We start from the raw sequence: 25,802 nt of genomic DNA, 5'->3' as shown, positions 1-25,802 counted from the left end.
ATAACATATATTTTGTATTAAACACCTTAATTCCGCTAAATATTCAGGTTCATCAAACTTTGTATTATCTATCCCTTTCACTTAACCAGTTCTCAATAAACGTTAGTCTCCAAAGAGTAGAGAGAAATTTTGATATTTTCTATTACGATAGTAAAAAACAGCATTTAATACTTACAAACTTATCCTTCGATCTTTCTATCAACGAAACGGGGAAATGACGTACATGCTTATTAGTAGTCGTTCGGTAAAATCAAATGCAACGAACAGACATTTTTTTCTAAAAATAAATATATATATATATATATATATTTATATATGCATATAAATACATACATATATATAATATAATTTCTATATTTATGAATACACTTATAAACATGGGCATAGTTTACCACAGTTTAGGAAACGATAGTAACACTGTCTGACACTCGATAGCATCACTGTTGAACCTTACTAAGCACGAGTTCGTTTTGCTTTCTACCTTCAAGTAACATCATCGATAGAAGCAATTATTAACTTTTCGAAGTTATACTATTCCCGTAGAATTTACTATTAACAAGATGAAATAACGAGTGTTTGTACAATTAATTCTAACGGAGTTGCATACACCAGGTACGTGGATAGACAGAAAATTCTGTGATATTTCCAAAATTTTAGGACGAAGCGCTTGAATCATTCAGTTCCTGAGATGTCGTTTCTAATTGCGATAAAGTTCTGTGTAGTTCTGCACGTTCCGCTGGCTGAAGTCTGTGAGCGATTTCCAAAATTGCGGTTAACCTCACTTCTGGGCAGGCTTCGAGAGCTTCTTTTACTTGTGAAACAATTGCGTCTTGTTTCACACAAGTAATGTTACGCGAAACGACACTGTTTTCGTTTTGACGTTGACTCTCCAACCAATGTGTTGCCGCTTGATCTTGATCCCACAAGTAGGACTCTGTGGGACCTTTGTCTTCTATAAACCATCTACGCAACATCGCGCCGACTTGTCTGACATCGAGACGTGGTTGAATAGAAAGAATCTCCTGAATTATCTCATCTTCCAAAAGTCTTCTTCTCAGTCGCCAGTAAAGTAATTTTCGTGCCTTTCGCCATGGAATAATTTCGTGAATCGCGTTCTTTTCGAACATTCTCTCAGGCGTATCATGAAGGTCTGCAAAATGTACTGCGACTTGATGATATATAGGTTCTAGCTCTAGTTCTCTCTTACGTATTTGACTTTCGATTTCTGTACGGTCCTCCGGTGTATTCACGCTAGCCAATCTTTCCTATAACAATGATATTTTTTTATTAAATTTATTAATAACTGATAGCAGATTTGTCTCAAGTATTTGTATCTATTAACAAAAGGTTATCTTCTATGAACATCAGTTAAAATTGTTTCACACAAGCATAAGGTTGAAAATACTTACTTTAAGTTTTTGAATTACTGTATCCACCCTATGCATAGCTTTAATTATATCTTTATTCCTAAACTTGATTTCAACTATTCCCTGAGCTTCCAGAACTCCACCTCTACTTGTATTGTCAGCAAACATTTCCATGTATCTGGGATTTATGGTTGGATCAACCACCGCCCACGAACCACCTCTCAATTCTCCATTTGGTGGGATATATACAAATATCGGTTTGGTATATTCTCTTAATCCATCTACGATGTAAGCACCAAATTTTATGATTTGCTCGTACATGTCTGTAAAACAAAGATACATTATTAGTCATTAATAATAGATATAATATAGATAGATTATGTACAGGGTGTCCCGTAACTGGTGGTACAAGTGAATAGAGGGTGATTCTACATAAAAAATTGAATTGAAAATGTAGAATAAAATTTGTTCATATGACTTTTTATATTTGAAAAAGAATAAGTTTGAAAATTTGTTGAGCACGCGAATACTTAATGTAGCTTGACTTTGACGAATTTTACTTTTTTATTGTTCCGAGTAGGAGAGTACTTCCGTCCTTTTGCAATGGTTACAAGATTTACCAAACAAATGATCAAACTTATTGTTTTTCGAAAATAAAGCGTCATATGAACAAATTTTATTCTACATTTTCGATTCAATTTTTTATGTAGAATCATTCCTTGCTCGCTTATACTACCAGTTACGGGATACTTTGTATCTTATATGTATATTATAGATATACATAGATTAATATATGTAGATATAAGTCAATTACTGTAAAACAATAAATACCTTTCATTCCACCAGAGAATCCTCTCCAATTGGCGAAGATGAAAAGAGGTAACTCTTCTTTTCCAAAATCTTTGATAGCCTGCGCGGTTTTATACGCGCTATCAGGGAACCAAACTTGCCCTGCCTGAGATATGGTTTTAGCCTCTGAATCTAGATTAGCAGGATCAGCAGGTAAATGCATTTCAACGGTCCTTGTTTCTACTGCGATAACACCGCATGGTATTCCACCCAGCCTAGCACGTCCGGTTACTACAGTTTGCGCCCAAGGTCTCATTATTTCCTATAAATATAATGAAGCATCTTGAAATGCTTTAATCATCTCACTTTAAGGGGTTAGTCGCAGTCAGGAAAATGGAAACGGACAGTTTCTTGTGTGTGTTTTTTTAAGGTATTAAATAATAATTTTTATTAATGAAATGTAAATACAGGGTGTCCCAAAAATGTTGTAACACCTTGAAATGGCTGGTTGGGGAGGCGATTTGAAACAACTTTTTCCTTAGCGAAAATGTTGTCCGAGGCTTCGTTGAGGAAGCTTAGCTCATAGCCTTCGCTACAGCGGCCGCTCCACCGGTATCCGCACGCTCTGATTGGTCGACGATTTCCGTTATTATCTTCTCAACGAAGCCTCGGACAACATTTTCGCTAAGGAAAAAGTTGTTTCAAATCGCCTCCTGAACCACCCCTTTCAAGGTGTTACAACATTTTTGGGGCAGCCTGTATATTACAAAGTATGTCTTAAAGAGCTATAAAAAAATTTTTGTTTTAAAAAAAGGTTAATTCACTTGGTTTGCAGTGAGCAAGATTTCTTCAAACTGGTGCACCTGAAAACAAAACTAAAGGTAGATTTAGAAAATATATTAGACTAACGGGTCCCTGATAGAAGGATTTTTTATTTTCTTATATACTTTTCTTTTTATTCTCAATTTAATCACTTAATTTTATAATGAAAATTGAACTTTAACTTCAAATGTATGTCATTTTGTTTTAAATTAATTTTTTCCAAAATCCTTCGTTCAGGGACCCGCTAGACTAATCTATTTTCGAAATCTACCTTTGTTTTTGTTTTCAGGTAAACCAGTGTAGAGAAATCTTGCTCACCGCAAACCTATGTTTTTAAATCATCGTCTACGTCATCGGCTGTTATGACGATAATTAAACTTTCTTAAAACAAAAAATGCTTTTTAGTTCTTTAAAACATCCTTTATAATATACTTAATTGTTACTTATGCAAATTATTATTTAATAACTAAAAAAAAATCACAAAGAAATATCGTTTTTTCCTCTTCCTGACTGTGACTAACCCCTTAAGTAAAACATATTGAATGCTGAAAATCATTACTCCAACTTTATATCAAGTCAAACATAATTCTCTTATACGCCATATTGGTATTGTTCTCTTATAATCAGTTCACGCCTTTATATAACTAGTAGTTCTGATACAAAAAGTAACATCATTTAAACCAGAGGTCGGAATTTTTTCCACGTGGCGGCCGTTTTTCGAGAGCTACGCCTACCAGCTTCCCTTTACCGCACGGAGGGCCCAGGAGGGCCTACAAGCTGACCGAAGCGCAGGACCGTCGCATGTCCCGAATAGTGCGGCAGGTCCGCTCCTTCATTACTTCCCATCTAGTAAATGGGCTCGCCGTACTATTAGGGACATGCGACGGTCCTGCACCTCAGTCAGCTTGTTGGCGCTCCGCGCGGTAAGGAAAAGCTGGTAGGCGTAGCCCTCGAAAAACGGCCGTCGCGTAGAAAAAATTCCGACCTCTGGTTTAAACTATCAAGGTCTAAAACACAAGTAACGATAATCTAAGCGTACCTGCCAAGTACCACGATCGAAGAATCCACTTTCCCAAGTGTTGTCATTAGTTTGAACGATTCTCCCTTCGAGCATCCACCTTGGATCGTAGGCTGCCTTCGTGGGAACATAAGTGGTCTCTCTATCGATCGAGTCAGGATTCGGTGATGGCAATATAGGAAGAGGTGCACCTTTGTGTTTAGGACAGAAGCTCAACCATTTCAGAGCTGTTTCAACTCCATCTAAATCTCTTTCGTCGGTCGTATGCGAAACACCATTGTAATGCATAATTTGTATACCACCCAGTTGATTGTTGCTCGCGTACACTTCACGACCCAACACCGCGTTCAACGCTTTGTAACCGGTCAGGATAATATGCGAGTTCTCTATTTGAATGACCCTCTGTCCAAGACGCAATAGGTAAGCTCCGATACCGATAGCTCGACAGGATACAATGGAAATCGTGACTATTTCTTCGTATGCTCTGGACGTTTCACCAGCGATCATACCAGCATACTTTAAGTTCTCCACACCAAGACCGTCGTCCTTACCGATGATATCTGTAATTTTGTAGCGAGATTCTCCTCGATCTTCGATCAACGAAGCCTTCACGGAATTTACGGGCGCTAAACGGGCGTAATCGTCCGGCGTGAGGTAAATATATTTAAAGCCTTTCTCTGGTTCGTTATCGTCCTCCCAAGCGATTTTGAACAACGCTTTCACTTCCTCTGCCAAACCGATACGAGCACCCGAGTTCGCAGAGAAGTAAATCCGCGGTATTCCAAGCTGTCTAGCTTTTTCTGACGCTCTACAGAACACCAGATCTTCTTTTGGGCCGAAGGAACCAATTAAATGCGTTAAATCGTTTGCAATTAATATAACGTCACGACCAGTCTCTGGATATTCCGGCGTGTAAAATCGGAACCTCCAAGCCACCATGCCAACATTGTTCTCACCGGGAAGACGCTTTTGTTCCACTAGATTGTCACCCTCCAACACCAATTCCACGTAGTCCATTATGGGATTTGGCATATTTATGTTGGCATTTGGTCTTTCTTCTATGTACTTCAGCCAGAGTTTCTCTGTCTGTTGTCTGAACATGTCTGGCAAATCGTAGACATAGGTTGTGCCAGCGCTTTGTGCCTGGAACCGTTTCGCTTGAAGGTAATCTTTGGTTAAATATGGCGTGGAGATCGGCAGACCGTGCATAGGCCCTGGTCTCCAGGCAACGTTTGCTGTCGCCGAAGGACAAGACTCGAAGCGAATAACACCAGTCTTTGGGTCGGTCGTCTCCGTGTATACATGTAAATCTATACTGTAACCGCTGTCGTTGGCGATGTACAAGCGTAAAGTGGATGTCGGTTTCCCCGGGGATGGACGAATCGTCATTTTGATTTCAGCTTGGCGTACCCTCAATTTCCATAACCTTGGACCGTATCTGAGCACCATGCTGGTCACACTTTCCTCTATCCTCACAGGGTCCATGATAACCGTGGGTACAAAGTTTAGGAAAATGTGATTGCACTCTGTCCGTTTCGCGAGTGGATGAGAGAACGCGACTTCTAACTCGTCCATGGCTTCTAACAAAACGCGTTCGCCCTCGTTGTGGAGATAATCGAAACTAGCCTCTTTAGTGATCAGATCGGAATGCCTGATGATCGAGCGAATGAAGAAACGATAATCGGTGACTTGTTGCCCTTTGGCGACCTTGGCATGACCGAGATAGAGATGCATTTTTTGGTTTGAGGTAGGCAAAGCTTCAAGATCGTATGTTCTCATCCTGTTCAGCTCCAATTGGAACGCGCAACCGGGCTCTAGGTGGCGGTAAATCTTATCCTCCATGAAACCGTCCCTTTGACGGTACGTAAAGAATTTTGGAAACTGTCGTTTCTTTAGAGCAGCGAACGTGATTCTTTTGATACCTCTTGCGATCAACTCGTCTTTGTTCGCTGCGCACCAGCCGCCATATAAGTTTGCCATAATAGCATCGTCATAATTGTCCATTTCCTGAACGGCGATGCTCACAACGTGTACTGGTTCCGCAGGTCTCTCACCGATTTCCACCACTGGACCACTAGTTTCCGCGATACTCAATGACACATTTATAGATGTACTATGCCTCGATTCGCTTCCTCCAGCCGCATCTACTGCGTCCAAAACCTTGGCAGAGATTGAAATGGGCGTAGATAGATCCTCCAACAGGTCGAGTACTTCGTCAGAATACCGGACAAATTGATCAAAGTCTTGGAAGGCTGCCATAGCACCGATTCTGTGGTTAACTGGAGACTGACTTTGACGGTTTGGATGATTATTAGGCAACAAGAATTGGAAGTGTACGAGCGGCACCTCGCCGGATAATTCGATGTGTTGTAAACAGGTCAACTCGTAACTGATGTACGCTCTGCGAACGTAAACCTCCAGGGCGGCATTGCAAACGGCACGGTTAGAATGATAAAAGAAATCGTGAAGAATATCAAAAATAGACGTTTCAGAGAGGATTAGCTTCTGTAGATTTTCTGGATGAAAATCATGGCCGTACATGTCCACAGCTGACAAGAATATAGATTCCATTTGATTGTGTCTCAATTCGTAGGCGGGCTGGTGAGCGGCGATCAAGACTTGTCTGGCACGCAATGCGACGCGACTGTGTTCCGTACGATTCAAGCTCGTCAACTCTGTCAATGTGCTCGACAATTCGTCCGTAAGACCAGGCTCATTCGCCCAAAGGTGGTCGATTAGCATAGTCACCAGAATGTTCTTCTTCGTAACGTGATTGTGACTGAAGATCATAGCCGTTACCGTAGCTACGTCGTCTTTGTACTGTTCTATTAAAGCTGAAACACACTTATCGTAATGCCCTTGTTGGAATTGGCTCTCAACCGTGTAGTACTGTCGAAGAAGTTCGTGAACGGCGGTCTTCATCCTACCACGTATTCCGTTCCTATATCTTTGTACTACCTGCACTATGGCTTGAGTGGTTAAGAAGAAGACGTCCCGATCGGATCGTTTCGAAAGAGTAGCTGCGTGCCCGTCGATCACAGCAGCGATTTGCTGGCTAGGAAATTGCGCTAAAACGGAGGTGATGTTTCTTTCATAAAGTGACATTAGTTTCCTTATTTTTTTCTCGACGGAAATCGGAATTCTACCCGATATCGTTGCGATCACCTCCTGGATCTCGAGCAAAGGCAGACTAGGATCGCGTAGGGAGTTCATAAATTTCTCGAGAAGTTCTCGAACTCGTGGCAAATGATACGGATCTGGCAAACAATATCCCGCCAGGGTATTTTCCAAAGAAGCACGATACTTGGTGTGAAGATGATTCAATTTCTCCGAAATTGCAGGAGCTTCAGTTTCTGGGAACTGACCCATGTATTCCATAGCCTTTGTCACCAATGTTGGATCGTCCAACTCCAAATGAGCGATCATCGTACCGGCCTCGAGGATGGCACCTGGTCTTTTAACGTAGAAAACACTGCCAGCTTCGCTTGCCGTTACCGTCATTACCATTTTCATCACTTCGATTTCAGCATAGGCTTGTCCAGGGTTAACATGACCACCATCTTCGACCAAGAAGCTAACCAGTTTTCCAGCTGACGGCGATCTCAGCAAAGAGGGGTCGTTGTCCTTTTCGAAGATACACGTTTGATTTCCTATGACGATTCTATAACGATCTACTTCTTCCCTCATGTAAGTTGTGAAACTAGCACCATCCAAAGAGAGCAGCATGCCTCCGTCCGACAATCGATGTACTTCTACTTCTTTATAGGAACCATTCATAACAAGAAAGTAACTATTGGGGCCGGATTTGGCAGCCTGTACTTTATATTTATATCCGTCGTTGATGAGCTCAACCTGAGATGCAATTGCAATTACAAATTTTGATAAATGTTTTAATGACTCCAGGTATTGAAGGGAGTCCGGCGTATCATCCCAAGAAAATCTATTTTTTCTTATTAAACAAAAGTTGAAAGATTTTATATTTATACATTCATTTGTCTTCTATAAAAAAAAATACTCGAAAATTATTTAACCTTTAGTACGTTAAACCAGGCTCCCCTCTTGATTTGGTATTTATTGTTAATCACTTACGTCGATAACATTCTCCAAATCATTGCTAGCTTGTATTTGACCTTTTTCCAAGGCTGTTTGGAACCCAGTAAAGGCGGCAGTGATAGTCCTATCAGCTATATGAAGCGCACCACACGTCACAGCCAACAGTACATTCGGTTTATCGCTTCTAACACGTTCAGCGATCAACAAATCGAGCCAGGCTGTGTCTATAGTGTTTTGTTGGAAGGATTCCGTTTCTAATAGTGTGATCAGGTACTCGACGGTGGTTCTAAAATCACCTCTGATGCATAATTCCTTCAGAGCTATAACTAAATTTTCTCTAGCTTGATTACGATCCTCTCCCCAGGAGAAACAATGACCAAATTGCGAGTCTGCAAATTCGTGAAGACCACCGGAAGCTCCTACTGAGAAGTAACCCCAGACATTCTTCGAGGACCTAAAGTTTAATTCTTGGACAGTACCTGAGCTTGGCTTGAAACCTGAGGAATACGTTATTGACGCTCACATCTTTACCTTCGTTAAGACGCTTTAATTTTAGTAACATATATTATAATTATTACAGTGGGTATAGAAAGTATTCGTACACCGATCAATTTCCAAAAAAAACTATGTAAAATTGTAATTTATTAACTTGTTTTTTATAAACAATGACATTCTATATATTCTTGGAAATCTCTAGAATAGATAGATTATAAAAAAAATAGCTATTTATGTAAGTTGCGAAATTAACAAAGAAAAAAACAATTAATCGATAGAAACATTGAAACAATAACTATTCGCACAACTGTTTAATTTTTAAAACTTCATTAAAAAAAAAGAAATTTACATTAATTTACAAGTATATAATACTTTTTTCGTGGGATTTCCTTTTGATTTTATAATTATTGTAACTCTTCTAAGCATTAAATTAACTAAATTATTAGTTATTCGAAGTGGGATCTTCTTCAATTCCTCTATTAGAGCCATTTGTAAAAGTACTTTACTGGAAATTTGATGTTTTCTAATTCTTACGGAGCAATAAACTAATGTGTCTACGTTACGAACTCTACACTAAATGGTTCGTCATAAGAATCATACAAATACTTACTGCTTCTATACTTTTACCCACTATTCGCATTTTTTTGTTAATTTCACGAATTATATAAACTAGTAAATGTTGTTTGGACTATATCTATCTTAGAGATTTCCGAGAATATGTAAAAATCATTGATTTCCAAAAATGAAGTTAAAAAACTACAATTTCCCCCAAATTTTTGGGAGAAATTGATCGGTGTACGAATACATTCTACACTCACTGTATATGAAATGTAATGTCTCTACCTTCGTCAGGATTTTCACTAGTAATTCTTGCTGCAATTACATGACCCCATGGTTGAGGTTTATGTTGCGGCTGATCAAAGTCGATGATACTATCGCCCCACGGACTTTCACCATAAAGAAGCCGAATATCTTTTATATGGTGAAGCGGTAAACCCATGGCGATTTGAAGCTGTGCCGCGGGTAAGTTAACATCTGACACCATCTCCGTGCAGGGGTGTTCCACCTGAAGACGTGGGTTCAACTCCAAGAAGTAGTATTTTCCAGACGTGTCGTAAAGGTACTCAACAGTACCTGCGCTGACATATCCAACCATTTTGGCCAATCTTACAGCAGCCTATACACAGTAAATATTGTTTTACGAAGTTGACAACATATGTATTTTACAATTACAGTTGGACTCTGTAAAGTTTCTTTTTATGAAGCTATTGAGAATGACAATTGAATTGCTTACGTTTCGAATTCTTGGTTACCTTTTCCATTTCCTCGAAAACTTCAGGTTTGGCAATCACAGCCGGAGCTTCTTCGATAATCTTTTGATGCCTCCTCTGAATAGAGCAATCGCGACCGAACAATGAGATCGCGTTACCGTAATTGTCTGCCAATAATTGAACTTCCAAATGTCGAGCACACTTTGCCAATTTCATAATAAATATAGGAGATCCAGGTATCTCAGTTTGTACCTGCCTGAGAACAATGTTCAAGACGTTTACCATAAATAATAATTGTAGAGATAGCTTGGCTGTTTAAAATGTAGATTGAGGTTCAGCAAATGGGGTATCCTCCGATCGGGCTGATTTATTTATTATAGGTAGCCCTTGACCTGGCGATTACAACGGTGGTCATCTCATCCATTAACCCCCCCACCCCCCACCCCCCCGCCCCCCAACCCGGAGTAAAAAACTGAAATGGTTTAAAAAGTGTTTTTTTTGCCGATTTCAGTGAGTACGTCATTTCCCAACCTCTTTTTTTTTATGTGAACTGAATTTAATTCGGCACGAAAGCGTGGTCGGCCGTCTGCTGGCGGCCGGGAATAACAGACCTAAATCTAACTCGAATCTAATCCATTACATTAGTTACTACGTAGAATAGTTCGGTTTAAGTTAGGTTTAGGGCCGGTTACTCAAATCAAGTTTTTAAGCACCCCAATCCTGCAATCCTGCACTGTTTTTGTTTTGTATATATAGAGAAATACCTTTACGTACATCCCCTCAATGGAAGGCAGTAGTAACAGTGTTCAATATTGTCACCTGGTGGTATGATGTTCCTCCACGTTAAAAAAAAAACAGAGCTTGGAGATTACGTACTCTCTGAGATCGACAAAAAAACACTTTTTGAACCATTTCAGTTTTCGACCCCCTGAGAGAAGTAAGGGGTGAGGAAGTTAAGGGTTAAGATGACCACCATTGTAATCGTTAAGTCAAGGGGTACCTATGATAAAAAAAATCAGCCCGATTGGAGGGTACCCCAGTTGCTTAACCCCAACCAAAATATATAACGTCATAAATACACGAAGTCCCTCCAAGGAATATATTTATAACGTTTTCGTATTTAGCATATATTGTATATTTTGACGATCTAACTGTTAATATAGCACGTCTAAAATTTGTTGATGATATCCATGATACATAAGTATAAAGCATATTGCTTGGGAGGGCTATAAGTACTTACGCGGTTATGTACCTTAATATAAATGTTCATTAACTTATCGCATAGATTACATCTTATTCATTAAGATACTTTAGCTTACCTAAACAATGTAGGCAATTCTTCAGCGTTCTCTACTTTTCTGATACCCTTACCACCCCCTCCCTCGCTGGCTTTCACCATTATGGGAAAGCCTATTTTATTGGCAGCTGCTAAACACTCTTCCACTGTCGATACGCATCCCTTCTTGAAGAGTTCCGAAGATATTTTTATCTTCTTTCCACTGTACTGAGCTTTCAATTCTGACCCCGACCACGGAAGTGTCGGCACGTCCGCGGTTTGCGCTACTATACTGGATGCGATTTTGTCTCCAAGGGCCCACATAGCTCTTTCAGATGGTCCTGCAAAAATTATGATTGAGATAGAAAAAAAACATACTTCCGGTATACCAAGCTAGACCACGTCAGCTTCAAAGTGAATTGTAAAAACTAAGCTGCAGATTTTATGTATTTATGACACATACTAATATGGAAAACATATGCAAAATGCGTGTACATAAATATTTCATAAATTGGCATTTTAATATTAACATTTCATTTTCATATGGACATGGATTTTGCATTTCATTGCTCTTATGATATTATTAAACCCCATTTTAGTCTTGGTACGAGTTTTATATATTAATAATATAGCAAGGTCCTGAATAAATTGATATAATATCGTTGTTGACAGTATATCAACGCTATTGTACAAGATGTATGACTAGACAATTTTCTGTTTAAAGAAGGACGAGTTCAATGATCTATAATTCAGGCTCATTCCAGGTCAAACAGTAATACTGTAACACCTGAATATCTCAGGAAGTATTAGTTTTAGATTTGCCAGTAACTACAAGACGCGGACAACAAATTTGAAAAAATTCCAAACGATTCCACTGGACAAAAATGGTGCAGAAACCAGCACTTAAAGCCGAACACAAACAGGCTTGTCTTGATTTTGCAAAAACTCACATGTCCTGGTCCAAAGAATGGGAATTTGTTATTTGTATCTGTTATCTGAATTATTCGGTTATCAGAACAGCCTTGTTCCTAGACCTGTTTGAATAAATGAGGTTCTACTGTATCGTATTGCATTGACGTACCAATGAAACAAATGTTATTTTTGTGGAGCAGTTCAGGCAACTTTGGATTTTCTGAAGCGTGACCCCATCCCGCCCACACAGCCTGGACTTGAACTCGAATAGCGATGTCGACGATCAGCTCCACGTTGGCATAATTGTTATTGTTTGTTCCGCCGGGCACGGGGACGTATTGATCCGCCATTTTGATGTACTCCGCATTCGCCTTTAGATCCTCGGGGGTGACCATCACAACAAAGCGCACAGCGCGTTCGTTCTTGAACATCTCGTAGGACCAACGACGAATCGAACGCATACATTTCACCGCTGCTATCCCGTTATTGGCGATGAGAATCTGCAAAAAAAAATATATTTTCAATTAGGTCGAGTAATAATCTTTTGTTCTACGTTTATCGGTGTAAATCCTTTTTGGTTATACTTGTGATTTGTAACTGTCGTATTATTATATATACAGGTCGAGGGGATGACTATCGGCCTCCCTGAAATAACTTGTTGTTTAAAGATATGAGAAATTATTTTATATAAAATATAGTGTTCCATGACACTTATCGAACACGGTGCTTTTTCAGTTTTATCGTGCCATAGATTTTTTGTTTCTAAACCAGTGAATAAGAAGTTAGTTATTTTAGATGGTAATAGTTATCGACTCACCCTATATACCTTAGGCTGTTCATCCGTAATACGATCCGTACGCACGATTTTTCAGGCATTCTCAATAATTTGACGAAGAAATGTTTGAAAGAAAAGTTTATTAGTCTTCAGTCATCTACAAATTTCAATGTAAAAAATTTCTAAACAAGCATTTTTTCTACAGGGAGTCAAAGACACATCAAGGTCACCTCAAGGTCATCTTGGATTTTTAAATGACACTGTACATATAATTTTAACTGTGTTACAATGTAGTTGGTGCGGAGACAAGTACAAGGACCTACTATACTACGACCTTGACGTATCCTTCAATTGAGAAGTATGGGGTGACTTTCACTATTCATAAAAAAAGACTTAGAAATTTTATAGATTGAAATTTGTAGTTAACTGAAAACTAATTAATAGTCTGTTTGTAATGGATCACCCTGTATGCAGGGAAATTTGTATGTTTAAAGTTGTGGACACTTTTAGATCACGTTCATTTTTTTGTTCTAATGGAATAATATATATCTATATTTGTAGTGCGTTAGATAATGTAAGAACAGCTATAATGAATGTATTCTTCAAGGTCATTCAAGGTCAGTTATGAAGCCTTGGCCGGCTATGTTCGTTGCGAAACAGTACGGTGAGTGAGTTAACATACTCGAGCGGAACGACACATCTGCGCGTTAAATGACCTGCTTTTGATACGTTGCATTTGTTTCAAAGTAAACATAAATAGAATGAAACACTAATACTATTATATTATTATCATGAAAAATTGCTGGAATATAATTTTCAAGTTTCACGAATACTTTTATTATCGTGAAACTTCTTTTCCTTTCGTCTACAGTTTATTATTTATCTACACTGTATATACAAAGAATACAGTGTAGCATTCAATAGTTTATTTAATATACTTTCTCGAATCTTTTTGTGCAGAATTACGTCTATTTAAAATTGATATTCAAAGTTTTAGGTGTAGAAATTTATTTTGTGGTTTTGTACGGTCAACTTACCATTTAATTATAAAGAAAAACCATAAAACTTTTCATTTTCCTTAATCACAAATTTTAAGAGAAACAGTCGTAAAACTAAATTTCGAAGCAATTTGTGTGTTTTATTGTTATGAAAGTTGATATCCTAACATAAAAATGCGGTCAGTGAATATTTCTATTTAAAACCGAATTATAAATTATTACGTAAATATAGAGATACAGAATTAATTTCTTCACTTGATAATCGTAAAGTATACTTTTAATCTCCAAATTGGAATTACGAATAAATAAATGTACAAAGGCAGAGAATTAATTTCTACATCTAATAATTATCAAGTATACTTGTAATCTCTTAGAAGACCAACATCGAGCAAAATTTGTGAGCCACTGAACTTCGTATGCACAGGTACATTGTAATGCCCATCAGGTTGAGACTTCTATCTACATACATATATCAATTCACTGTAATGGGAATCAGTTTGAGACCTTAGAGCGTTGATAATTTAATAAAAAAATATTTTTACTTAAACTACCATCCTTTTCTATTTTCACTTTTACCAATTTAATTTTTATCAATTTCCTTTCCTTCAATTTCTTTTACTTTTAGAGTAAGAAAATATTTGTAATTAAACAGTTATCATTAATAGTAACAGTTGTAATCAAGCAGTTACAGTTATAAACGATTGAATATAAAATCACAGAATTAATTTCTACACCCAGATAGCACTGGACGTTCCATGGACGTCCATTTTATGTCCAGTTTACGTCCAAACGTCCGACGTCCGTTGTCGGACGTCCGCCCGGAACGTCCTGCGAACGTCCATGGGACCTAAATTCTGTACGTCCCAGGGACGTCCGCCCGGAACGTCCTACGAACGTCCATGGGACTTAAATTTTGTACGTCCCAGGGATGTCCGTTCTGAACTTTCTAGATTTAGGGAAAAATACTTTTTTTTTAAACAAAATAAATATTATTTATTAATATTATTTATAATATAATATTTATTCAATATGTAGAACAGAATATTTTTTCCAAATATAAAATACACTATTTACAATTGTAAATTAATATTATTATCCCAGATAGCACCGGACGTCTCATGGACGTACAGAGAACGTACAGAAAACGTTCTGGAAATGTCCAGCACTGGACGTTCCATAGACGTACATAAGACGTTCCTGTTCCTGTGCTATCTGGGTATACAATCATTATTTAATATTCGCAACAGAATATTTTTTTCCGTAGATAAAACACATATTTATCTAATATTGGCAACAGAATATATGTTTGAACATGTAAAACAAAATGTTTATTCAATATTAGGAATACAATATTTTTTGTACATATGAGATGTGATATGTATGTAATATTTGAACTATTCAGAATTACCTAGTAAATTAATTCTTCTAACTTTACAAAAAAAAGTTCAAGTCATTTAGACCAATTTCAAAATAAGGAATTGTTTTAAAAAGTGTCCGAATATTAATGCGAGTCACTATATAAGCCTAAAATATGAGTCGGGTTAGCAAAAGCGTTTATGGATAAGTGAGGAAGCAGGTTGCGTTGTAATTCGAAAATCGTGAGTTCGAATTCCGCCGGAGGTAAATAAATATTGAAAGATTTGTTCGTCGTTTTCATGGAATCCAGTTACAAGAAATAAATACAGTTAACTAAAGTCTACCAACAAATAAAAGAAAATATATAAAATTAAAATTTAATTTTTTTTTAAATCTCAATTTTCAAAATTTATTCAACATTGTCCAAATATTCAATACACACATCTTCTAAACATAAATTTCATTTTAACGTTCATTTCGATCGTTCGGAAAATGTTTTGGGAATGTCCACACCGAACGTCCCAGGGACGTACAGAGAACGTTCTGGGAATGTCCACATCGGACGTCCCAAGGACGTACATAGAATGTACACGCCGGACATCCCGAACGTCCAGTACCGGACGTCTTATGGACGTACATAAGACGTCCCTGTGCTATCTGGGCACCTATTACTTTATTTAAAACAAAACAAAGAAATGGATGACCCACATTTATGTAGGAATAAAAAATTCCCACCATGCACTCTCCCCCTCTCTTTCATACGCCAACCAACTTTCATTTGAAATATTTTTTCTCTCTCTCCAAACACGTAATTGGAGCCTTTTAGTCTGTCTGACTTGAATACCATATATTCTTTCCACGCCGCGCTGTTACGTGATGAAAAACGAAAGATAAAATATGTACGCTTTCGTTAAAAAGAAGGAAAAACAAAAAATTAAAAAAAAACATGCAAAAAAACGCAGAAACATAAAAAGGACAGAAGTGCAACGTTCAATCCGATTTTTATTCCTACGGAAATATCAAGGAATGCGGTATGACATACATGTAATATATATATGCGGTATGACTTTGGAGCTATGCATGTGCGTAACGACACATGCGATGTGACGTGTACGTTTATCAACAGTGTGAATACGGCGACAATTTTCAATTAATTGCGGCGACAGAACGTGGCGGCGCGGCGTCGAATATTTTCACCGCGATTGCTATTTGAACAAAATTTTTTAATGAATACTTTCATTGCATAGGCGAGGAAGAATGCTTTCGACAATGTTTACAAGTATTCGATGACTAAAGAGATGAGACGTGAAAGAATAATTGAAGGAAATTTTGTTTGAAGGACTAGTAATTAGTTATGAATGAGTAGTGGACGAAAGGTAGCTTTGTTGGTTATCCTCATAGTGAGGGCGATTTCTATTTAATGAACATGAACATTACTATTTCACAGGCAATGCTAAGGTTGGTTTCGATAATATATTTAAATAGACGATGATTAAAGAGTGTAACATAAAAGAAAAATAAATTGAAGGAAAGAAAATTAATGATATACTATATACAATACAATATGTATGTTAATGTAATTAATGATAATAATTGATGAGTGAGTAGAAGATGACACGTACTTTGTTCATTACTTTCGATTGACTGAATATGAATATCAATACTTTCACAGACAAATTCCATAATATCGCAAGCATTCTGTCTCACCTTGTTGATGACGTTGCTGCCGCCGAAACGATGAACAAATTCCTCAGGTGTGGCAATGGTGAAGTCCTTTTCTTGGAGCCTACTCTGCGTTTGGATCATCACCGTGCCCTGCGACATGCTGGGCCTATGGAATTAAATTGAACATGGTATATTTTTCTCTGTACAAATTGCGTTAATTGATTACTTTAATCCACGTATCGATCATTGACTGTAATCATATGAAACTTTTGAGGATATTGAGAATTCAATAACGGATCAATGATAGATATACGCCTACCAGTAACCTACTAATCCATGGCATTGTCTCAATTTCTATCAATTGTTATTTGACCTATTATTACGATTAGGTTTATAATTTCTTCTTGCACGATTATTATTAATGAAGTAATTAAAAGAAAGTGCTGTACCAGAATGCATTTAGTAGTATTTAAATAAAAATATGCGTTTTGTGCCTCCAAAAATGTATGATTACATTTTTCTGTTTGAAGGTGGAATGCTTGGATACTTGGGAAAAAAAGAATTCATTGATTAAGGGGTGCAACTACAATAGAAGGACAAACATTAAGTGTTTCTCCGAATATTCTTTTTTACAGAGAAGAATTTACGTAAAATTTGTTTAACATTGAGAATATTTTAAGTACGTGTCAAAGTACATTTGGTAATGTTTTCAATTCATTCCACACAGATATTTTTAATATATCAGCATTTTTCAATTTTATCCATTTCTGTACAGCTTTTTTCAATAAAAAACATACTTCAACGATATCATTTGAATTTTGTTAGTTCACATTCAAGACATCTGAATGAAGTAGATGTATACAAAATTTGAAAATGATCATTCACTCAATTCTTGAATTATGATTCCCAATACTTAACAATTTCTGTGCGAAATTAATTGAAAAAATTACTAAATGTACTTTAAAACATTCCACTCTCAAAGTTAAACAAATATTAAGTAAATTTTTCTCTGTAAAGAAAAGCCAAAAAAAACATTTTAATACTTACTTTCCTAATCTGGTTTCCCCCAATAAGAAGCTATGCTAGTCTGATTCCTTCTAAAAACCGAATTTCTTTTTTTTTTTTGCATTTTCTTGCAGTATCATACCTTAAAAACGTGTTCCTGAAGTATTTTTAACGTACTCAAATAATTACCAAAGTAAGATCCTAAAAGATTTTCAAAGATAAACAAAAATTAACTAAATTTTCCTCTCTAAAAAAAAATCACAAGAAACACTTAATATTTAGCTCTCCGATTAGCGCCCATTGAGAACCTAAAATCATTTATTGCCATTGAATATTGTGTTCTACTTTGAGTAAATTAAAATTTCCTTGGCTGATATCAACAAATATAATCGTATTCCTAGGAAAATCGGTTTTCTCAAATTTTTTCAAGGTAATGCACGTCAGCCATTAGCGGGGAACACGTGAATGACAGCAGAGAAAGTATACGAACCGTTAATTTAGGTGGCTCACGCAACGCCATTCCTACAACTTCGTAACGCTTTCTGAGCCTTCTATGTCTCTCGCCTTAAATATGGCTTTTCTTACACAGTCACCAGCATTTCTCTTCCTACTTCGAATCATCCGGGTAATTCGTTCCATGAGTGATCAGAATTCTAGATGAGTTCTGGATTCTTACGGTTACGATTTTCCCTTTTGTCGTTTATTTTCACGTCAAACACTTCATTTCATTCAAGCGATGTAAAAACGTTTCATGAACGTTGCCTCGTGTCTCAAGTTTCTCAAATTTCACGCGAGTTTCTGCAAGGCACAGACATGTGATACACTTCAAAGGCAAACAGGACTAGTTGTGAATTCAAATTTTGGAAACTTGGTACACATTTATGTAATATATTTTAATTTTTTACTATTTCTAAATGGGGAAACTGCCACGAAACATTTATTCTACTCACATATTTGTGCAGGCATTTCTTTTAGCATTCTTTTTGGTTCGTTTTAATAGAATTTCTTATTGCTTGGAGAACGAAAGGAAATTTATATTTATACTAGCGCAATAAATATCAAGGGGAGCATCGTTGTGTTTTTTCTAATTTGAAATCTTTGAAAATTTATATTTTATGATCAGTGACAAATCAGTATAGATAGTAGCATGTTTATAATTCTATTAAATTGTAATATCAATAATGAAATCAAGTGAAGAGAACAATCGTATGTATATAAACAAAAATTATAATTGTAGTATACAGCATTATATATAATATTTATTACCTCACGAATGGACTAATATTTTTTCTTTTTCATTTGTATTGTAGTTTTTTTTACCTTGTAATAAATGAATTTAATATGCACCTTATTTTCCTTTCGATTTGAACAGTTTTTCATACAAAAAATTATTGTTACTGTAATTATTCTTATACAGGGTGTCCCACGTAACACTTTTCGCCATTTTTCAAGTACTTTTAATAATCTGACAAAAATATATTTGAAACAAATATATTTTCGATTGGCTGTACATTGCAATAAAAAGAGTTTCATTTTTTAACTGGCACTTTATATTTTGAACTTAATAGTATTATAGTCCTTGTCAAGACGAATTCAACGGCCTAATGTATCATAACCTTGGGATGACATTAAAGATAAAGAAATGAAAATTTCAACAAAAAGTGACAATCTGCTTGAATGGGTGATAATAATTTGTGTTTATTATTAAGACTTGAAATTACATTTAATTCGGGAACTTTGACTAAATGTTGTATTACTAGAAACTTATCAGCGAACTGTCGACAATTCACAACAAAGAAAAAAATGTCAACATACATATGATGGCTCAGCTATTAAGGTAGTTGGTGATTAGAACTTCGTAATTACCTAAACTTAAAGTTTGGAGAACATTGATTGTGTACTTATAGCCCTATTGCTTGGCCACCACGATCCCCTGATTTGTCACCATTTGATTTTTTTTTATGAGCTCATTTACAGTCGATAGTTTATGCTGTTTCAATTCAAAATAAAGAACATTTAAAGCAGCGACTAATGTAAATTTACTACGTAGAACGGAATTGTGCCTACGGATTTCATTTCGAACATTTGATATGACTTTTTCACGATATCGTTTGTGTTCATTTAGTCAAGGTTCGGAATTGAATGTAATTTCGAGTCTCAATAATAGACACAAGTTATTATCACCCATTCAAACAGATTGTCACTATTTGTTGAAATTTTCATTTCTTTGCCTTCAAGAACATCCCAAGGTCATGGTACACTAGTTCGTTGAATTCGTCTTGACACAGACTATAATACTGCTAAATAAAAAATACAAAGTGCCATTTAAAACAACGAAGGTCACCTTGACAATACTAAAAAAAAATTGTTGTAAAACCTCTTTTACTGCAATTTATATGCAATCGATAGCCAACCGAAAACTGATGAACATTTGTTTAAAATATTTTTTTGTCAGATTATCGCAAGTACTTGAAAAATCATGAAGTGTTACGTGGGACACCCCGTATATTACCACTCTATCAATACTACATTTTCCACTTGTAAATAAATGTAAGATTTCAAAAATTGGCCTCGAGACATTCTTTCAAGTACAAATATTAATTTCCAAAGGCCATACAATCATTACTTATATTCTACAAGCGAGTAAATTACTCAATAAGTCTCTTGGAATTTTTTGTTATGCTTTTATCAAGCTTGGAATACGTCCTTCAAGTTTCAAGTATTATCATTTGTTTGAGCCAACACTTCAATAATTGCCACGACTGTCAATCGATTTCTACGATTCGATTCAACGAATCGATCGTAGACATTTGAAAATGAATAGTATGATAAGTAAACGTTTGATTGTCGATTGTCGAGGTTAAGGAGAGTGATTCCTCATGGTAGGACTGTTTTCGAAATCCACGAATCCAAACTGAAGAGAGATGTGCCGGTGTGTAAAGTTCGACCCGCCTCTCTCGCGGTTTTTACTTTCAGAATTTCAAGGACCTGCGCGCGGCTTAGTCGCGCGAGTCTCAACTCGGAAATTAAAAATATCATACGTCAACGAAATCCAAGAGAATACAAAGGTTTCCGATGTCCACGACGAACACGAAAGCGAAAATCATTGGAACATTCATTAAAAAATTGAATTTCATTCTAGACGAAGTAATCGTATCGTTATTTTGTCAGGTTATCATTTTGATTGGTAAATCTTTGATTTTTCTAAAACAGATATTCATTTTTTAGTTAACACCTTCGCGTCCACTGTATTCATTTTGATAAACAACTGTTTCAAAGATGGACAAAATTCTTTTTTTTGTAATAAATACACTGTGGGTCTTTGTGTAAAATAAAATCTTTGCAAACAAAAATTACAAAAATTGAACCTATGCACATAGGAATTTATTTTACTCTTCAAATGTTAGAATACAAACGTGACTTTCAATATTCTTTTATATTGTTGCATAATGTGTGTATTTTGTAGCTCCTTGCACGTTTAAATGCGTAAATATCTACAGTCTAGTAATAAAACAGTATTTTCCTAATAATATTTAGAGTTTCTTTTTAATTATGTAAGAAGTATTTGACAATTTAACTGGCTATATATTCATCTATTATCCAATCAAAATTCTGTCCATTCCTGGTTCCAGAATATTTCCAACTATTCACGAGTTTCTTGTAGATACTATAAACCGTTACATCACTTAGATATCATCCTAGAATCGGTACAAATTTTCAAACCGACAAGTTCATGTCCACGGTATCATTTTCGATAAATACCAATTCCAAGATCAAAGATAAACTTTTTATCTAAAAAAAATGTTCGATCACCAAAAACAAAAAATAAACAACATTGCACTCCTAACAGGTAGAATAAAGTCCAAGTCCTCGTGTTATGCAATTGCATACTTGACAGAGAACAAACGAAACTTTTCGACCGAATGAACAATTCTTTGATTGAATAAACATCACAAACAAATCCCCACAGTGTCGGTTTCATCTCAATTTCCCCATCATTCCAATTTTGCCCATCTCTGGTTTCATCCAATTCGTATCGTCGCGCGTTGCGTCGATAGATCGTCGATTAATCGCGACGTAACCGTTGAGATAAACCGAACCAGAACAATATTCACTGCATCCAGGGGGCACGAAGAGGTTAACGTAAATTCACCACCATTCAATGTGAAAACAATAAAGTCGGCGTTACTTCAATCCCAAGCCCTTCTTCTCGCCATCTTGTGGAAGATCCTCCGAATAATCCACGGTAATTATCGGGTTCATTTTTGATGCACCAACGCCAGCCATCAAGTTGTCCGAGCTCTTCCAAATCGGATCTTCCTCTGTTCTTTGCGCCAAGACGAATCTTTTTATGCGTTTCATTCCGTAAGCCCCTTCCCAGTGGCTCCCGGTAGCAACAAGTCAAGGATCCCGAACAAAAAAATGTTTCCGATGCACCGAGTGGCTAACGATTACCGATCGATACCGAGCACACCTGTTCGTTCCCTTACGCTTCCTTGCACCTCGTTCCTTTTTCTTTCAAAAAACCGCAACCACTGGAAGCAACGCGTACTCCTCCCACGATTTTCCTCCGACTACTCGGTGTACGCGAACCAGTCTAATTTATCCTGTTTTCGGCTGGTGGTCCGCTCTTCCATATAAATAATGCACTCCGTCCAGAAATATGGTACCCTTTGATCGAACCGTCCTCTTTTCTTGGCCAATGTTCGCTTCTCAAGGCCAGGGAGATCTTGCGTCTCGTAGTTAATGTCAATCCACGTGGATGATCGGTATTTTAAATTTGCAGATAACTTCCTGAGCCCATAAAATCGTGTCATTCGCCGATCTATTGTAGCTCAACAGATGCTATTCAATGTTTCTCACTGTTAGTACTTTCTATCCTTTCTCGTTCTTTCCGCGATGGTTTTATTCATTCTCTTCCAAAATTCGGGTTAAACTCCAGTGTTGAATCGATTACCGCGGCATTCGTCGATAATGCATGTAGAGACATCCAATATCTTGTTTTTCCGCGGCGAGGCTAGTTTTTCACGACCAATAGTCGTGTCCAGTCTTCGGCATGTGAAAAAAAAACACCCCGTGACGCTCGCGCTATCGTCGAGACCGATTAACATTGACGCGATTACATCAGATCAAACGTGGATTATCATTGTTGAGGCGTTTACGTATCCGTAGTTGATGCAGTTGACGATCGATCACTGAACGGTGTTCGTCGCGTGTACTAGTGCGATCATTGGAACGATCACGAATGTCATCGTCGGAGAACGTCCACGATCTCGACAAATGGCGAACGATTTTAAGCTCTAGGACGCTCCAGATTTACACCGTTAACCCTTTGAGCAAAGTGTCCTGTAGATAATTATTTAGAAATCTCTGAGCTGAGCAATGAGGTGTCCACCGTGCGCGACAAGAAAATAATTAACTGTTAATTTCCACGAGTATCGAGGCCATCGAATTAAAAGGCTTTGTAGAGAAAATGCGAAATTTGCATTTGCGAAACTTCCAACGCGTTTGTGCCGACGTGTTGCCAGGCTGGCATTATGAGACGTAAATGTGTCTCAGCACTGCTCAAAGGGTTAAAGGATTTTACCGTGGGACGGGCACGTGGTGATGCAAGGAAACGTGCAAGATACCGTGGCGACTTAAACCGTCGTCTATCGGTCTTAGAAGACCCGTGGTCACTGACAACCGGCAAGGTTGACGATTATTTCCATTCGATGTTTACCCCTACCTTGCAACGCTTTGTACGCGGAAGTAACGTGCTTCTTACAAGAGAAGTGAACGGACAACCGATGTCAGCCGTCTTTCTCGCGTGCAATCTCGGCCAAACGCGAGCCGGCACTTTGTTCCATAGTTAATACTCGTTACTCGTGGATCGCGGAATTCGATGTAAAACACGCCCGCGATTTCGAATACGGCGATTGACGCCGTATAGGAGATTAAACACGTGCCGCATTGGCGATTATGCATACTTTATTTTTTGTTGGGTCTAAATTCAGTATCTACGGTGGGACATAACTATAGCACCGCTACAATTTTCGTGGGTTTTATAGATTTAATTAATAATTTCAAATCTTTAATAGTATCATGTGAAAGAGACTAAAAATATATTATAGCAATGATAAAACGGCGAACATAACATTTATTTAAGACAACTAATAATAATACTATAGATATTTCATAGGTGTACAACTATAGCGCTAATGGATTTATAACATAATAACAATATTAAATTATAATGTAATGATTAAATTATAATTTCAACGAATAATAGGGAATGATTTAATAATGAGTAGGACCTTCTTTCTCCTTGATTAACTCAAAAATGCGATTTGCCATACTCTCAACTAGCTTTTTTCAAAATTTCATCGTTAATTTCATTCCAGGATTTTAGTACAACTTCTTTTAACTGCGAAATGCTCGAAAAATGTTGGCTGTGTGCATAAATACGCCGTACCATCATACTCCATAAATGTTCCATCTTATTTTGATCCGGGAAACATGCTGGCCAGTTTAATAAATTTATATTAAGTGTTTGGAACCATCTTAGTGTTGCTCGACTTTTGTGTATTGGGGCATTATCTTGTCGATACGTCCAAGTAATGTGGTTCTTCGAATGAATAAACGGAAACAAATTGTTCTCCAATATTTCAATGTACTCTAAACTATTCATTCTGGATGAAGGAAACGCCAATTCCAGCTTGCCACTCGAGCAAAACGCAGCCCATACCATTAACGTTCCCCCGCCAAAATTGTGTTTAGAGAAATATTTTGGGCCTTTTCGTAGGTCTCTCCAGTAACAATTGAACCCATCTGGGCCATAGAGATTAAACTTTTTCTCATCGGAAAATATTACCTAACAAAAAACGTTTAATGGAAGAAATAAGGTCGCCTCTTATTTTGTTGATTAACATTAAACTTACATGATCCCAGTTTTTATTCATGTGTTCGCGGGCATATTCCATTCTTGCTATTTTGTGGCGTTTAGAAAGACCGGGTGCTGAAATTAGTTTTTGTCTGGCAATGTCTGGATTCCTTTTAAAGACACGTTGAATGGTCCAACGTGACACTTCGAGTCTATATTCCGCTGCAATTCCCCGACAGGTTATCAAACTATTGCTCCCAATTTTAATAACCTGCCTCTCAGCACGTGGGGACAGTTTCTTCTTATGTCCTTCTTTCTTATTTTGGCCATATTTCGACGGATTACGTCAAAAATTTGATATAACTTTAAGGGATCGCCCAAGTTTACGTGCAATTTCCCTAATTCCAAGTTCTAGCTTGTTATAAGCTAAAATTTCACCTTGCTCTTTCTCAGTAAGATATTTACTGCGTGTCATTGTATTAATTAACCCTTTGCACTCGAGCGACGCACATTGGGACAAAATGGCTCTCTTAATATTACTTTAATTTATACCTACGTTACATATTTGTTTTATCTTGTTCTCATTACGTTATAGATTATTTCAAATAATCTATTATTCGAAATAATCTATAACGTAAATAAGAACAAATTTTTATTCTTATTCACTGACGACAAAATAAAACAAATATATAACATAGGTATAAGTTAAAGTAATATAATAAAAACATGAAGCAATTCAGCTAATTTGGCATTACTGGCAAACCCTTTCGGTACGAGCGCTGGATATATTCGTCATCCATCTAATAATCTTATACGTGTTACTTATACAATTAATTGAATTTTATATAAATGTCTTTTAACATTGAAGATATAAACAAATCGTCAATTAAATGGCTTTGAATTAATTCTGCTTAAAATAATCGTCAATTGAATATCTTCGATTAAATTCGCTCATATCAATCGTCAATTAACTCTGCTTAATTCAATTTTAATTAAATAATTTTTAATTATATTTATTTAAAATATCTATTAATTAAGTTGATTGAATTAAATTTGTTTAAATTAATTATTTAATTACAAAATTGTAATGGATTATTATTCAAACCCTGCCTACGCTACAGTTTCTGTTAATATCTTC

General features: G+C 36.8%; 1 protein-coding gene across 5 annotated transcripts in view; it reads right to left on the bottom strand.

The window, feature by feature from the left end:
• Positions 1 to 119: 119 nt before the first annotated feature.
• The window catches only part of LOC128884698 (acetyl-CoA carboxylase), a 66,363-nt gene continuing 40,680 nt past the window's right edge, over positions 120 to 25,802 (bottom strand). For 4 of the 5 annotated variants that reach the window (XM_054138267.1, XM_054138266.1, XM_054138263.1 and 1 more), the window contains 10 exons: positions 16,840 to 16,963; positions 12,173 to 12,503; positions 11,135 to 11,432; positions 9,858 to 10,071; positions 9,388 to 9,721; positions 8,086 to 8,546; positions 4,018 to 7,848; positions 2,199 to 2,478; positions 1,410 to 1,690; positions 120 to 1,265 (listed from right to left, as the gene is read on the bottom strand). In XM_054138267.1, coding sequence (XP_053994242.1) covers positions 654 to 1,265; positions 1,410 to 1,690; positions 2,199 to 2,478; positions 4,018 to 7,848; positions 8,086 to 8,546; positions 9,388 to 9,721; positions 9,858 to 10,071; positions 11,135 to 11,432; positions 12,173 to 12,503; positions 16,840 to 16,963 — 6,766 coding nt within the window. In that variant the 3' untranslated portion in view covers positions 120 to 653. Of the gene's footprint in view, positions 1,266 to 1,409; positions 1,691 to 2,198; positions 2,479 to 4,017; positions 7,849 to 8,085; positions 8,547 to 9,387; positions 9,722 to 9,857; positions 10,072 to 11,134; positions 11,433 to 12,172; positions 12,504 to 16,839; positions 16,964 to 21,991; positions 23,834 to 25,802 lie in introns of those variants that run through there. The other variant, XM_054138264.1, reaches the window with a different exon arrangement.

This window comes from Hylaeus volcanicus, chromosome 2 (assembly GCF_026283585.1).
Source record: "Hylaeus volcanicus isolate JK05 chromosome 2, UHH_iyHylVolc1.0_haploid, whole genome shotgun sequence".
In the NCBI taxonomy this organism is placed as follows: Eukaryota; Metazoa; Arthropoda; class Insecta; order Hymenoptera; family Colletidae; genus Hylaeus; species Hylaeus volcanicus.
This window is presented reverse-complemented; position numbering and strand designations above follow the sequence as displayed.